The 15,543-nt window shown below is 41.4% G+C and overlaps 1 protein-coding gene across 21 annotated transcripts in view; it reads right to left on the reverse strand.

Annotated features, from left to right (window-relative positions):
• The window catches only part of BCAS3 (BCAS3, microtubule associated cell migration factor), a 302,111-nt gene extending 287,718 nt beyond the window's left edge, over positions 1-14,393 (reverse strand). For 14 of the 21 annotated variants that reach the window (XM_040650521.2, XM_004946730.5, XM_004946729.5 and 11 more), the window contains exons 1-5: positions 14,342-14,393; positions 13,323-13,410; positions 11,212-11,266; positions 9,704-9,779; positions 7,771-7,877 (exon numbers count right to left, since the gene is read on the reverse strand). In XM_040650521.2, coding sequence (XP_040506455.1) covers positions 7,771-7,877; positions 9,704-9,779; positions 11,212-11,266; positions 13,323-13,393 — 309 coding nt within the window. In that variant the 5' untranslated portion in view covers positions 13,394-13,410; positions 14,342-14,393. Of the gene's footprint in view, positions 1-7,770; positions 7,878-9,703; positions 9,780-11,211; positions 11,267-13,322; positions 13,411-13,526; positions 13,996-14,312 lie in introns of those variants that run through there. The other 7 variants (XM_046902724.1, XM_040650516.2, XM_040650520.2 and 4 more) reach the window with 2 other exon arrangements.
• Between the last annotated feature and the right edge of the window lie 1,150 nt (positions 14,394-15,543).

Genomic DNA, 15,543 nt, shown 5'->3' on the forward strand with positions numbered 1-15,543 from the left:
GTAGAGGGATCAAACTAATTAAGTTTGTCACTAATGGCAATCTTGAAAAGATTAAATCAGAGGTAGTTAAGAAAAATTTCCAGACTTCCTCTAAGTGGTCAGTCAGAATGCATTTTCATAACTGCCTGGTAATGGATCCAATGCAGAACGTCAAACTTGAGGAAAATGGCAAACATAATGAAGCTCATTTTCAAACAACCAACAACTTGAAAGAGACAGAAGAAGGCTAAGAACGCAGCAAACATGTTGGCATACTTTTGCCAAGCAAGCAGCTTAGAGTATCAGAAAAGAACACAATTTGAAACAAGGTTCTTAGGAATTACTAAACTATAAATCCAAGTCAGCTTTTTGAAATGTCATTCCATAGTTGTTCCCATTTCTTTCTGCACTTCAGCTCACACATTCAAAAAAAAATATTGCTACTGCTTGACAACAAACCCAAAGCACAGTGCCTCAGGCCTTTAGCTCACTGCCAAGTTGAACTCCAAGTCTTTATTTACCAGCATTGCTTTAGATAATGGGGGTAGAAGGAAGCTCACCCCACTCAAGCACATCTTCCCCAAGAATATTCTGAAAACACTACTGATACAGAGATGGTTGACCATTCTGTAACAGCTAAACACAGTAAGCCACAGTATAGCCCAACAAGCTATACTTGGGGAAATACCTTTCTTTGCCATGTCAGATTTTGCATGCATCTAGCAGTTCCACACTAGTGTCAATGATATGATTAGAATTACTCCTGATGGCCAAACAGTTTTAAAACTGTAATCAATATGAGAACTAATCCCTTAGTCTATCTGTTCAGCTCTTATTTTACGAGGCTGATATTGGTATCATCACACAGTCTGCTCTCTCAGTGAGCAGCAGCAGCACCTGAACAACATACAACCCAGTAGCACTCCATCTTCTGCAAAACCAAGTTGAATTCTGCCTCCGGGACAGCTAGGGGCTCTGCTCTGAGAACCTTACTGAACAGATCCTAGGTCTGATATAGAAAATAAGGATCAGAAATTAACTCACTAAAGGCTTCTTGATTGTTTTTAACAGATCACGAGTTTGAAATGTGGGTGAGGGAAGCACCTCTGCAACCAGAAAAGACAACTTGGAAAAACAAAAGTAGAGGACAGCAAAGTAGAAAATGAGAGAGAGATGAAAAAGAACAGGTTTTCTGTTCATCAGAACACAGCAGCAGGAGCAAAGAAGAAAGGAGGAAACGGAGAAGAAAAATAGAAGGCCTTGGAACTATTATTATTGGCAATTAAAGGTTTTTTCCCCAAAAATCATGAAAATGCTGTTTCACGTGTGTACGCACACCAATGGCTATGAATGAAAACAAGAGGGAAAAGAACTAGCATAACAAAAGCACGGAAGAAGTGATTCATATAAAATAATCTAACCCAATTCAGTCACCTCCTTTTTAAGCACGCCAGCACATTGGCTCTAACTCCAATCTACTTCAAATACAGTTACAGTCCCAAAAGTAAGATACTCTAAGAAGGCCAAACCTGCTTAACCAAGTTTCTGCTCTTAAATGTACTGAACTCCAGAAAGTGTGTTTATTTAACCTGTGGATGCCAAGACCTGGCAGAGCTTAAAGATGAGGTTTTCACAGAAAGGCCTGAAAATGTATAAATACAAATGAAGTTTCTTTGTACCTCAACACGTAACACCAAAATTTGAGCCAGCTCTTTTCGTGGATATAATTCTTACTTTTTAGTAATTAATATTTGTTACTTGAAAGATAACTATTTCACTATTTTCTACTGACAGGAACAATAGAAAGAAAAAAAATGAACAGACCAACCAGAAAACGTCATACTAAAAGGCAGCAAAAGAGATTACAAGAAATCTGCACATCACACCACAACACAGATCAGTTTAGAAATCACTACTTAAGAACCTATCATAAAGTAACCATTTTTGCAAGGATTTCATTTTTATTTTTTAATCTTATGTCCTTAAATGCTCTACAGGAACAGAAAATCATGGAAGTCATTGGACTTCACTGTATGCCATGAACAGTGAAGTGCCTGGCTGTCCCTTTAGTTTGCTGGGCACTGAAAATGCACTAAGGCTTTAGAGTTCACGATTTTCTTTGACATGTAATTAATTATTTTTTTTAAACATTGCCTGCAGAAGCTTCTGCTATTTGCAATCTGACGATTCAGAATTAACTGCAGTTAATGCTAACACTATTTATATAAAACACCCTCTGTTCTATATAAAACATAGAACACGATTACCATTGTTGAGGCCACGTGTATCACTCTTGGCTGAAAGCAACATCTTCAGGGCTGAGAGATTTTGTGTCCTGATCTTCCTGCCTCTTCAGGCCTTATCTCACTCCTGAGACAGCTGACAATGACAGCCAACCTGTCCCTCAAACAGGACACTTACAACACTAAGAATCAAAACACGACAAATAACTACTTTTAACATATGCCAAACACTGCTGAATGGCCAACAGCTTTGTCACTGCCACTTCGGGCAAGATGTGGGCTGGCAAGTCTAAGGTAAAAGGCTCCACATCCCTCATTACCAGACCCTTGAGCCACACAGTCTCATAATCATAGACAAAATATAAATAGCCTTCACGAACTGAAAACAGAGCTTTAAATTCTTCAAAAAGCACCTGTGAAGAAAGTAGGCTGCGGCTGCCATTTTGGATTTCATCCAGCTAAGTAGCGAGTCCCTGTGGCAGCTTTCAAAGCTCTTAAAAGTTTTTCTTTCCCATTCCACAAGCCAAGAATATTTCCAAACAGGTTTCAAGAATTGAATATTATGCTATAAAAGCAGCATCAGGTACTTGTTCTGTGAAAGAGTGGATCCAAGATGACGGCTCCAAGCTGGTCCAATAGCACATTGCAGCTTCTGCAGAGCCCAGTATCAGACCACAAGCCACAGACCTACGTGGGAGGCAGCAAGCAAAGAACATGGCGATCCTAAACACAGCCCCCAGTGAAGCCTTCATCGCTCACTTCCAATCAGGACAGACTGGAAGAGCAAGATGAACCCTCTCCTCCGTGTGGTTCTACTGCATAAAACACAACCTACCAGAAATCTGGAGCGCTGTGTAATTTTTTGATGACAGAGCTTTATTGTTTGGAGCACACCAGTTTGCACCCATTAAGAAAAAAATAAGAACAAAGAAAGTTTTGTTCACACTAAGGATAAATAACAGTTTCCAACCATAGAAAATGGTTTTCACTTGGTGAAAATAGCCAAATGTACACCAAACAGAAGGAAAGTTTGAAGCCCAATGCTTAAACTACTGTGCAACAGTGGAAAACCGATAGTATATTAGTAAAATGTCATGAGGCACAGGGAAGATCAGCATCAGCTTGTTTGTTTGTTTTATTGCTGTTTTAAATTCCAAATATATACCTTTAACACAGCAATATAACATGTTAATAAGCAATGACTGAAACCACCACAAAATACTTCTGGACATAATCCTGCTGGGATAGAGTCCTACTGGTCACCTTGCTGAGAGAGTGAGAAAGAACCTAAAATAAAGAACTCTTATTTCAGTTTAGGAAATAAAGCAATCATCCTTCTCATTCAAAACATCTGATTATCTATAAATTATGAGAACTTCAATGTGCAGAGTGTTACACAAGCCTACTCAAGTGACCAAATTGCATCTATCATTTAAAATTATGACGATACAAATTCAATTTAAAAAGCACTGAAAGCTTAGTAATGGTTACAGTGTCCTCAATATTCTCATTTTATTTGTCATACATTTCAAGGAGCTTTAGCACAATCAGACTGCAGGCTCCCTGTGAAATTCTAATTTGGGAGATAGTTCTTGTTTCTTTTTAATGGCTTCATTTCTGCACAAAGACAAGAATAGCACAGACAGTATTGGGCCCAAGCAGGACATGGGTACAAACTGCACACATGAGCCTTCATCTCAGCTTTGACCCCATCCAAGGACAGCTCCATGAAATGCTGCTTGGTCTCTTTCGGCACCTCTCTCTGCAGCACTCTCAATGTGCTTTTCTTTTTCTCCCACAAGTGCAGGTTATGACATAAATGAAAAAAAACACCATCAGATTTGCAGTCACTTAATGAGTGTAAAAACAGAAAATTTCTTAATTCCTCACAGCCTACTATACATACAGCTGCCACTATTATCAGAGCTCCCTTTGGCATTTTCTACTTTATTCAACCCGAGCTTCATAGCCGGGTTTTTGTTTTGTTTTTTAATTGTAATATGAACCATTATGCTAAGATGATTTTCTACTTCTGAAACTTCCAGCATACAATGAAAAAAAAATTATCTGCCACAAAAGCAGCCAACATGAGTCTTGCTGAGCAGGAACATCTAGAACAGATACTTGGAAACCACATTAGGCAACAATCAGTTCCAACTGTATTTGAAACATGAAACTGGGAGCGAGGGAAAAACAAAGTCCAAATAAAACAAGAAAGTACACGGCACAATTATCAAATAGGAACTTCTACTCATACTTTTGTATATTCCCAGATTTCTCCCCACTCAGTGAGGCATATTTTAAGAGCACTTTTAACCTTCCCACCCCCATTTAAAAACAAAGATCAAAGAAAAGTCGCTTGGATGGACACCTTCCGCTTCTTATGCAATACAGATTGAGACGCTGCACTTCAAAACCCCAGCCGTTACTTCAGCACCCAGCAGTCCAAACATTATTCCAGCCCTTTGAAGCAGCCCTAATGGTATCTTCCATTTGCAAGTAACACTTCTGTAGTCAAAGATCTTACTCCAAGGAGATGTTAATGTGAAAGCACTCAGACTGCAAAGAGCCACACACTCCTGGAGGCAGCCTGCGAGGTGTTCAGAAGTCAATGTAACACCATTACGGCGAGTGTCAGCTTAGGAGCTGTCATAAACACTTCATAATCACTCAGACACAAACCGGACTGCCTGCAACACATTAGTTTATTAAGTGCTGAATAGAGGCTCAATTGTACGAATAAATAGCACAATGCTACAGATAATAGCCTCACTGAGTAGATTTTCAGAGAAATGTCAAATTGTTGCTTTTTCAGACTGAAACGTTTTTAAACTATGGAGATTATATTTTATTCTTAATAACTGGAATAATGTTGTGTAATAACGAGCTAAGCACTCAGCAGGATGAAGAAGAAAAGATACATTTGTATAATACCAAAGGACACATAGAAGTGCTGTCAAATGCACCCTAACTATTAAGTCAGTTGCTTAACTGCCAGATTTTCTTTTACTCGGACTAAGTAAGGAAAAAAATAGATGGAGAAACAAACATGGATAAACACAGGCTGTGTTACCTCCAAGCTTATCAGACAAGATAAGATCTGAGAAGATATTTAAAAATTGATATCAAAGACTATCAATCTGAGAAGCTATCCAAGCCTGTGCTACTATCGGCAGATCCATTCCAGCACTGGCATTACACCAACACATACGAACCACAGCACTGCAAAAGATGATGCTTCCCCCTTCAGAGGTGCTTTCCCACTTTAACAGGTTAAACAAATAAGGGCTGACAAAGCAACGTGCTGTCTCTGCAGCTCACATCTGTAACATGGATGGTACAATATTTCCATAGTTGCAATTTTCTTCCATTTAATCAGACTTCCCCCACCCATGAAAAACACCTCTACAAAAATGAACTACAGTAAGTTTCTTGCCATTTCATTTTCTTTATTCTTCCTAAAAGAAAAAATACTACCAAAATGTAGAAGTTACGAAGAAGTGAAACACATTTGGAAAACACAGCCCGGCTGCACTGACCAGCAACCCTCCTGCAGATGGTCGCATCAGGCATCCAGTGGACCTGCTTGTGGCTTACTCAGATACAAGAGAAAAAAAAAGACCTTCCCCACTGGGAAACATGGGTAGGTTACCCTGTGCTGCCTACCTGTCAGGACCAGGGAGCATGCTTATTCCACATAAGTCAGGATAAACGTGAAGTAGTTCAACTCCTCATTTGTTAGTAAGATCCATCAAATTATTTCATGCTTACTGCTGCAGTGAACCACGGGGTAAGACCAAATGCAGGCAGTTAATGCACAGCAGGTTACACTGAGGTAATCTGTTCATGTATCAAAGAAATGAGACATGCTGCTTCTTTCATTCTTGCTTTCTTTATAAATGTAAGACACCATCTCACAGTGAGTTTCTAAGGAGCATTGATACAGATTACTTTCACAAAGACACACTTCCATTTTGACACAGAAAGCCACTTAAGTGAGACACGCAGAACTCTCACCTAACCACAAAGTAAGGGCACACACAGGAAACAAAAAGTTGCCTATGACTGCCAGATACAGAGCTCTTCTAATCACACAGTGGCCAGAACAAGTCCACTGCCAACACAGCATATCCCATACATCTTTCAGAAAACATTGCATGTGGGCAAGAATACTTCAGCAGCATAAACTAAGTTGTTTTGCACAAATTCTTTCACTTAATTCTAAGTGACTACCTACTGCCTTTTAACTAATTGATCTTGTAGCATAACTGAGTACTGCTGAAGTTCTGTTTCCTCTCTTAGCTCGGTATCCTACTGACACCTAATGTTTGTTTTCTGTAACGCACTTTGAAGAACAAAGCAATGCATTTCTGAACCATTTTAATAATCTGTTCCATGATCTGTACATTACTATAAAACTGATTGGTGTTCAAAACGTTACAGAAAACTAATTTTGTACCGTAAAACAATTTTTAGTATTCATATTAACCTCCAGTAGAAGGCAAAATCCAAAAATAAAGCCAGGAAAGTCAGATTTAGCCACAATTTCTCAAGACATACAAGCAGACAGACGTTCCTAAATTATACTTTACTGCTGTTAAAAGCATACTAGGCCCTTCTTTCTATTAAATTCTCCTTTAAATGCAAAAGCTCAGCAGTTTTTTCTTCCTCAGCTCCAGCTAACAACATGCAAAATGAAGAGGGGAAAAACCCAGCTCTCCCACACCCTAGGAAACTCAATTAGACATGCCTACTTTTTGGTGTACAAAACAAGAGCATTTTCTGTTTTACCATCTATATACAAACCTTTTTTACACAGCAAACCATTACATAATACAGAAATATATATATTTCAAAAAGGCCTTACATTTTATGAAGAGAAAGAACTCCATCCTCGCTACATTATTTTGAAGGACAAGGTGTTAGGAGCAATATTTTTTTTTAAGTTAAGAATTTTATGACCTACTGTATTAAACTTTATTCTATAGTTCAAGAAATTTGGGGGAAATTCCTCAAATTAAGACCATGTGCTCATAAACCATTCTGAAACACAAACTGCAGGGTGTGTATGACAGCATAAAATCAAACCCATATGCACACATAGACTTTAATGAAATTAAAATTGCAAATCACGTACATGACAAACACTGTGATTGTAAAATACCATTAATGCTGTCATACTTGCATTCCCAGGACAAACAAATTCTTTTCATATTTTTCCACCCTCTTTTCCTTTCCTTAAGTTAAAAAGATTTGTCTTTCCAGGATATAAACTATTGCACAATGCCAGATGCTGCTCCCAAGTAGACTCTGAAAATTTACCTAAAAAGTCATATGTAAAAATGCTCAGATCTGAGAGTACATGAATTTGAGAGATCTGTGCTCAGCACGCAACTTAAGATAAGCACATTAAATGCACATCATACAATACTGATGGTAAATATTGGCTCTAATCACACTAACAGGAAAAATTAAAATACTAAGGTAATAGCACACCATTACAAACAAAAGCACTTCTGTCATAGAAGAGCAGTTAGCTGGTACTTACAGGTATGCTCCAGACTTGCATTCCATCGCTGTATCCGATCATTAGCAGTAACGGTGGCTCATTCCCAGTGCTGTGTACTTCATGAAACTCCATATTCCTTGATGTATCTAAATTGGGTTTAAAGAGTAAAGCCACTGGTTAACAGGTTGGAACCAACCATGGTTATTACCCGCTATACTAGATGGTGTTTCCCCATTGAACGTTTCTGCTCTTGTAATTAAAGGCAAAGCAATGTGGTTTACATTTTTTACGCTGAAACAACACTGTGATGCATTCTTTTAGGCAAGCATAGTGGATGCATTGAAATTTCACAGAGAGGTTAGAGAGCATTAGAATGGAAAACAATGGAGAAAAATATCCTTCATTAAACAAGAGTTATCACAAAATACACCTAGAACTTCTGTAACTCTCTCCTGTGATTAATAAAACGCAACAAACCTTTAAAAATGGAGAAAAGACCAATAAAATCAACACATTCTACAGCTACTAACGCACAGACTGATCAAAGCTCTTCCTAAATACTGTACAACCAATCTTTGCATCAGCCTTCTGAAAAGAAGGAAATCCACAGGAAGAAAAGTGCCTCAGAACATAACAACAAGAAAATTAAGCCTTTCTTGAGTAAGGCCCTGTAAAACTCTATTTCCAAGGATGAACAAAAGATCCCTGCAAATACGTAAGCATCAAAGAAAAAGAGGAAAAACATTCAGGATGTTGAAGTAAGATATGTTCAGGTCCAAACACATTACGTGGCATAAAAGTAAGTATAGACAAAATACACATGATTCTGGAAAATACTATAAGCACTTTTGTCGTGCTGTAGAAAAGAGCCAAAAGAGGGAATGGCCAAGAACTCTCAAAAATAAACAGAAGAGGAAAAGGAGATCACAAATAAACAAACTTGGACAGCCTAAGGCTGGACATAATGCCATGCATGAGTTGATAGGTCTTTTCTTGTTCTAAGAACCATGAATTTACGAACTGCCAGTCTCTGTGCCATTTCAACAGCTGGAGAACATAATAATCTTCCTTATTAACCTCAAGGAGAGTCTGAAAATTCCTCATCATGGCTCTGGCTATAGTTGCTATTACTTCATATAAGACCAGATTAAGCCTTTACCGTAAAGATCTAGGCAGGAAAAGAAGATGGCAGACAACAGCAATTCTCTGGAAAACTTAAGTCTTGTGCTCTCCAGAAAAGCCTGAAGAGAAATGCAGATCCCTTAGTTCCCCAGCTACAGCAATCACATACCACACACTACAAGCAACTGCAAAGTGTTCAGTCCATTCGGGTGAGTTCCTTGACAGCAGCACTCAACCACTTCCCACTCAGTCACTAATCTTCCTTGTTCAAAAAAGGTAATTGGGATGGACTGAGGTAAAATATCTCATATGTTATCTGGAGATGTACTTTACTCGAAGCTCTTAGCAAAAGCCTGTGGCCATTACCATTTTTTCTTGATGCTGGACAGCAGTTGCCAGTCAGCAGCTTTAGCTGACAACTTACTGAGACACGCTAGAAGCTACATTTCAAGAATATGTTGTGGCCTTGCTTTCGTTTACCTGAAAGACATCATAGAATCTCCTGATCCTTTTCCCTAACAGCTCATCCTTTCTAAGTTACTATGAATCATACACATCACTGGACATATATCCAGGACTTGAACTGGATTTTAGATAATCTAAATTTGGCATTTAGATAATCTAAGTCTGGCAGTTACATAATCTGACTTTAAAACCAAACAGTAGACAAAATAAATTCAGTTCTATGCTTTGTTTTCAACTATCATAAGGAAAAGAAGAGGATGTTTTATTATTTGCCTCTCTTCCCAAGCAAGAGCTAGTTTGCCTTCAGATGCAGTAGCAGGGCCTATTTGTTCCATTTGCAAGGTACTGAACAAAAGCATTTACACACAGAGAAATGAAACCGTACCATTCAAATCTGCGTTCTCAAATCTGACCCAAATGATCTTCTCCTTTTCTTCTGCTGGAGGAGTACCACTGTAGGCCTGGACAAAAAGCAAAAGGCTCAAAATAAGAAAATGTAACACCTATTTTTTTCCTCCCTGTATAGAGCACAGAAGAGACTGTAATGTTAATAAATAAATAGGTATATCTGTACCTTACAGCCAGCCAGCATTACTGTGACATTTTGCTTCAAAAAGGAACGAGTTCATGATCAACACATGTGAGTTACACCTAGCATGCCAAGTTCTGACATCACTCACTGAAGCAGACACACACAGCAATGAGCCTCCTGCAGCAGGTCACAAATGCCACAGGACCTACAGCCATTTAGTCAGGCTAAAGCAGAGTGATTTCTGCCACATTTAAGTTCTAACAGCTGTACACTGTCTCGAGGAGCAACATCAGAGGTTCTCACAGGAGGCATTTTTATTCTTAAAACTTTTTTTATTCACTTAAATGCTTTGTAAGCAAAAATGAAGAAAGAAACAGACTTTTACTACAGTTTATTTTACTGACACGTTATAGTTACATTGGTGACATCTTTAATACAGCCATTTTAAAGAGAATAAACTGTAATTCCAGTAGAACAAATCCATGTTTCAGTTCTGTGCTCCACAGATTCCCATAAGAAGATGAGATACAAAAAGAAACTCTGAAGGAGACTTGCAGTGTTTCCAAGCTGCATGCTTTACAGTTCTCAGGAGAAACTGTGGTAGTAAGAATGTGAGCTACAGTAGAAATACCATCACTTCCAAATGAATCATGGCAAAATACAGCGCAATATATTGGAATAAATATGAAAAGAGACCATATAATCACTTCATATATGCCAGAAAAGCAATAACGTGAGCTAAAAATACGAATTTAAAAAGTAAGTGTGGGTATTACTTTTCAAAACAGATCACATTCCATGTTTCCAAGGCAAACTGATTTGTACAATAAAACACAGACTGTACCCTTTAACTACAGAGAGAAAAGCAAAGGCAGGAAGGGGGGGATAGGGAATGTAGCAATCTTTTAAATGAAAGTTTGACTAATTTAATTTTGACCGTGAGTCCAAAAATGCATTTCACAAGCCAATACCAGCAAGGGGATTTCTTCTTATTATTATTACCATTAAAGAAATTCATTACTTCACTTATCCAAGATAGTCATTCAAATAAGAACCCAGAGAGTTTCCTGAGGCTATGGGCAATTAGCTGCAAAACTTCACTACTGACTGCAGCTTTCCAACACTGGTTTCCCTCTGCTACTGAGAGGCCCATGAGCAATACAGAAGTGACCATTTCATGCTGCTGCTACCGGTAAAAAGTACAAAAACAGAAGCACTGTAGTTCTCCACAGAGAGAAAAAAAAGGGACAAAAGAAGACAGAGAGAGAGAAAGAGAGAGAGAGAGAGAGAGAGAGAGAGAGAGCAGAATTGAAGACTTCTGCTTTGCTACCAAAAGGACAGCTTTTAAGATATGCACATACCTGTGGCACAACGTCTTGAAGAAAAGTAACAACACTTTCCATATATGACTGTTCCCTTGAAAACAGAAGGAGAATTTTTCACTACTACTGGAGTCCAGAAGTGGTTAGGGATATATTAAATAAGACATACTGACAGAGAAAACATACACGACAACACAGAAAGTTACTAAGGGTGCAACATAGGTACTCAATAGGCTGTCACACACTGACAACATATATACAGAGTGACCTAAAAGTATGTAAAAATGTGAATTAGTACCTATTTATGAAACAACTGCTCATGAAAAAGCATAAAATGTAATAGTTGAGAAAGAATCCACCTTCTTCACATTAGAAAGACCAATCAGAGCAAAAAAAGGCTTTTGGAAAACACTTCTCAGCATTTTTCTACTTGAACTGGATCTTATGCCATGAAAGGGGGCTTACACCAAGGGCTGAGCTTTCCTTCTGGGGCCTGTAAACATTATGACCTCAGGTACGCTATGTACAATGACAAGGTAAATGGAAATGGCAGTGGGTGGAACAAAACCCCAACTGATGATAAGCAAGGAGATACTTCCAGTTACACTTTTCCAGCTTGGAAAGCTTATTCCTTCTTGGAAGTTCATTAGCAGCAATGAATAGGATATATTGCAAGATACAATGGTTCTGCTAGATTTAAACTAACATTTTTATTAGCTTATCCTTGCATGAGTGGTGAGGTCTTGTGTAACTGCTGAGCAACGCACGTTGGCTGAGTTCATTACACAGTGTTGAAACTACACAGAAAGTCCGTGCTTTTTGCAATGCATAATACTGAAATATTCTGGCAACCAAATCTACGTTCATAAAGTCTGGAAACTCAAAAAACAAACAGAAAGCAACTTCCTCCAGCTAACAGCTTTGGCAGCCTCCACTTTTTTTTTTTTTTTTTTTTTTTTTGCCAGGCATTTTTCCTGTGCTACTGCAAGATTTCTAACAGCAACAAGGAAAAATCATGAAGTAAGCAATCGAGGGTCTTGATGGCCAAAGGTATGCACATTTTCTTTGTGCTTCCTGAAACCATGTGAATTCTTCGAAATTGGAACTTTGAGTAGGTAGGACTGAAATGCTCTCCCCTAAACTAGGACACCAAAAATACTTCAAATGCTGCAACACCTCAATCAACTCAACCACTGGACTGCTCTCTGAAAGCAATGAGGAATCAAAACCACAAGACTTAAAATTTCTGAAAGCTTACTCCAACCAATGACAAAACCAGGCTTTGTTCAGCAGCCCAGGGATGGCTGAATCAATGGAGACTGTCCTACTGCTTTAAGTAAAGGCCTTACAAATAAGGTGTGGTTTTCTAGGGCTGATCCTTCTTTTGTTTATGTAAGTCACAAAAATTGTCTTTGTGTACCTTCAGAGTCCTTTGTTACCTACCAATAACATCTTACAGGCATAGTATTAAATAGTGACTGAAGTTCTCATGTGAATGCCTACCAGCAATAGTCATAATGTCTTTGTTTTTCAGTTTGTTAAGTGAGCACTGGGGTTGCTTTTTTCCCCCTACAGCACACCTAGAAACAAAGCTGATGTTTGGGAAATGTTTTATCCACCATACGTATATTGAATCCTTCATAACGTAGGGGAAAAAAAAACCATGAAAGTTCCTCCAAATTGTTAAAAAAAAAAAAAAAAAACTAAAAACACACAGAACACTTAACATTGGGAGGCTTAAAATCCATTACAGAATCAAGTTCAAAAAAAGATGAGTTTATACATCGCTCCACTTTGTAGTCCTCTATCACCTTCTGTATATAATAAGTTAGTTTAACATAAGCAGAACTCTGCAGGGAGCTACTTGCCATAATCTACTCCATGAGAATTTGTGTTCATCTTTAAACTGCACAGCTCTGAAGGCTGATAAGCATCTCATTCAGGGAGGCTGTCTGACCTGCATTGGCCGAGGAGACAGGAAAGCAACACCTGCTTACTTCCTTTTATTGGAAAATATTGAATGCAACAGAAACGTTTTGTCAACAGAAGCTCTCAGAGAGGGCTCTGAAAGAGAGATTGGGCAAGGTGCTTCATACGCAAGACCACAAAACACATTCCCCACAAGGCCTTTTCTTCCAGAATGTTCTTACGTGACAGCTTGCGGGCGGACCACCACTCCTCCAGTGCACCGACTGGGGCGGCGCGGGGATTCTGTCGCCATTGCTCCTCTGCAGATACCTGTAAGAAACACTTCCTCTTAATAACAATCCTTTGCATGAAGGCTGCTTACAATCCAGCTCTTGTCATCCTTTTTAGGATTATGAAAACCACTGGGGGAAGGAACCTCAACTTACTCAACCGGTAAGGCGCCACACCTTCATGGCACTCTTAAAAATATACGTAGATAGAGAAGTCTTCCATTGGTATCAATATGCCTCCTGCAAAGTGTGTGAATGCAATTCGGCCCTTCAAATTCTGAACGCCTTTCCTAACGGCCAACAACACCTGTGTGGCACCACAGGTCCCAGCCACAGCACTCCCCTTCAGCCCCGAGCCAAGAACTCCGTGACAGAAAAAGCCAACCTCCCAACACAGAATCACAGAAGAGGCGGAAGGGACCCATAAGGATCACCACGTCCAACTCCAACACGAGTTATCAGCTTCGCTTCATACTTCGCAGCCTTAACCCTCCACAGACGAAGCGGCGCGGCGGTACGGCTCAATTCTCACACACGACGCGCGCCATTAGCGTAAAACCGGGAGCTGAAGGCTGAGTGCCCGCGGCGCTGCCCCGACCCGGCACGAGCCGCGCGCAGCAGCGCGGGCCACAGCGCTGAGGCGGCCTCACAGCGGTTGAGCAACCTCGGAGCGCGGCGCCCCGACTCGCCCGGCTCCCTCTGCAGGCGCTGAGGCTGCAGCCACCGGCAGGCAGGCAGGCAGCCCCCGGCCGCCCCACTTCCCACCACGGCCCCACCGGGCGCAGCCCGCCCTCCCGCCCTCAGCGCCCCGGCCCCGGCCCCTGCCCCTGCCCGGCCTCACAGCCCCGCTCTCGCCCTCACCAACTCCCCACAGAGCCCAGGCCCGCTCTAAACCCTCGCCCACCGCTCTCCCCGGCCGCTGTGGGCAGGCGCCGGTCCTACCTGCCCCTCCGCCTGCCGCATACCCTCACCTGCCGCCTCGCCCCTCAGCCCGGCTCCTCACTGACAGTGTTTAGGACCCCCACGGGGAGTGACACAGAGCGCACCTCACACCGAGAGCCAATCAGATAGCCCCCGAAGGCGGGCTGCTCCCCACTGCCGACCAATCCGCGCTCTTCCCCTCTAAAGTAGGCGGGGCACGGAGAGCGCAGTTCGGTTGCGCCCATCCAAGCTCGGTTGAGGCGGCGAAGCTCAGGCGGCGCTGCCCCCCTCTCCTCCCCCCACCAGCTTTGTTTACATCGAGATCTCGCGAGAGCCGCCGAGCAGGTCCCTCGCACGTGGGCGGAGGAGGGGCCGCGGGTGGCGCGTCACGTGCCGAGCCGCCCATTGGCGGGAAGGCTCCGTGTTTACCTTCCCGCGCGGTGGGCTCTGAGGCGGCGCGAGCCCTGCGGGGCTGAGGCTGACGCAGCGCGGGATCTCCCGGCCCTGAGGGCGACGCGCTGAGCAGCGCGGGCAGCTCCTCGCACCTGGGGACCGCCGGGCATCGACTGACTGCCAGGGAATAAATACTGATTCGGGCGTGAACCGCCACGCTGCTTAAAACTGCGTCGATAGCCATAGGTTGTGTCCCGTATTAAGCCTTGCAGGAGCCAATCCGAGAGGCCCGCTGCTTCCCCCTTAGCACAGCACAGCATTCACTGCCCCACGGAACAGAATTACTCATTTTCAGAGAGGATTTCTGTCACCATGGCAGCACGCAGAGATAGCAGGGCTAATTCCAGCCCTTAGTTGTGGTAAATGAGCGTACGTGAGCTGGAAGTTATAAAAAGCAAAGAAAAGCACTCTGTTTAGTTCCCACTTTTTATTTAGGTGAACGTACATGTGGTCCACATTGTCATAATCGTCATAAAATAACTTAAGAACTCACGTTGAAAGGTAGAGCAGCACCATCGGCATTGGAATAGCAGAGAACTCACACCTCTGTGGGGCAGACATTAACGCCACCATTGAGAGCAGGGATGGGGGAATGGCTTTATTGAATGACTGGGGAGCTGGAGTTCTAAAAACACACGATTGTTTTTGCTAAATACTTGGACTATTAACGTTACAAAAACGCAACTCGATAAGATACTGCATAGTATTTTAATTAACGAGTAAATGGACGTCGAGCTGCATAAAGCACAGCTCAACATCTGTTTCCACATACGTTTCTGAGTAGAGAAATCTAAAGTTT

This window comes from Gallus gallus, chromosome 19 (genome assembly GCF_016699485.2).
Source record: "Gallus gallus isolate bGalGal1 chromosome 19, bGalGal1.mat.broiler.GRCg7b, whole genome shotgun sequence".
In the NCBI taxonomy this organism is placed as follows: domain Eukaryota; kingdom Metazoa; phylum Chordata; class Aves; order Galliformes; family Phasianidae; genus Gallus; species Gallus gallus.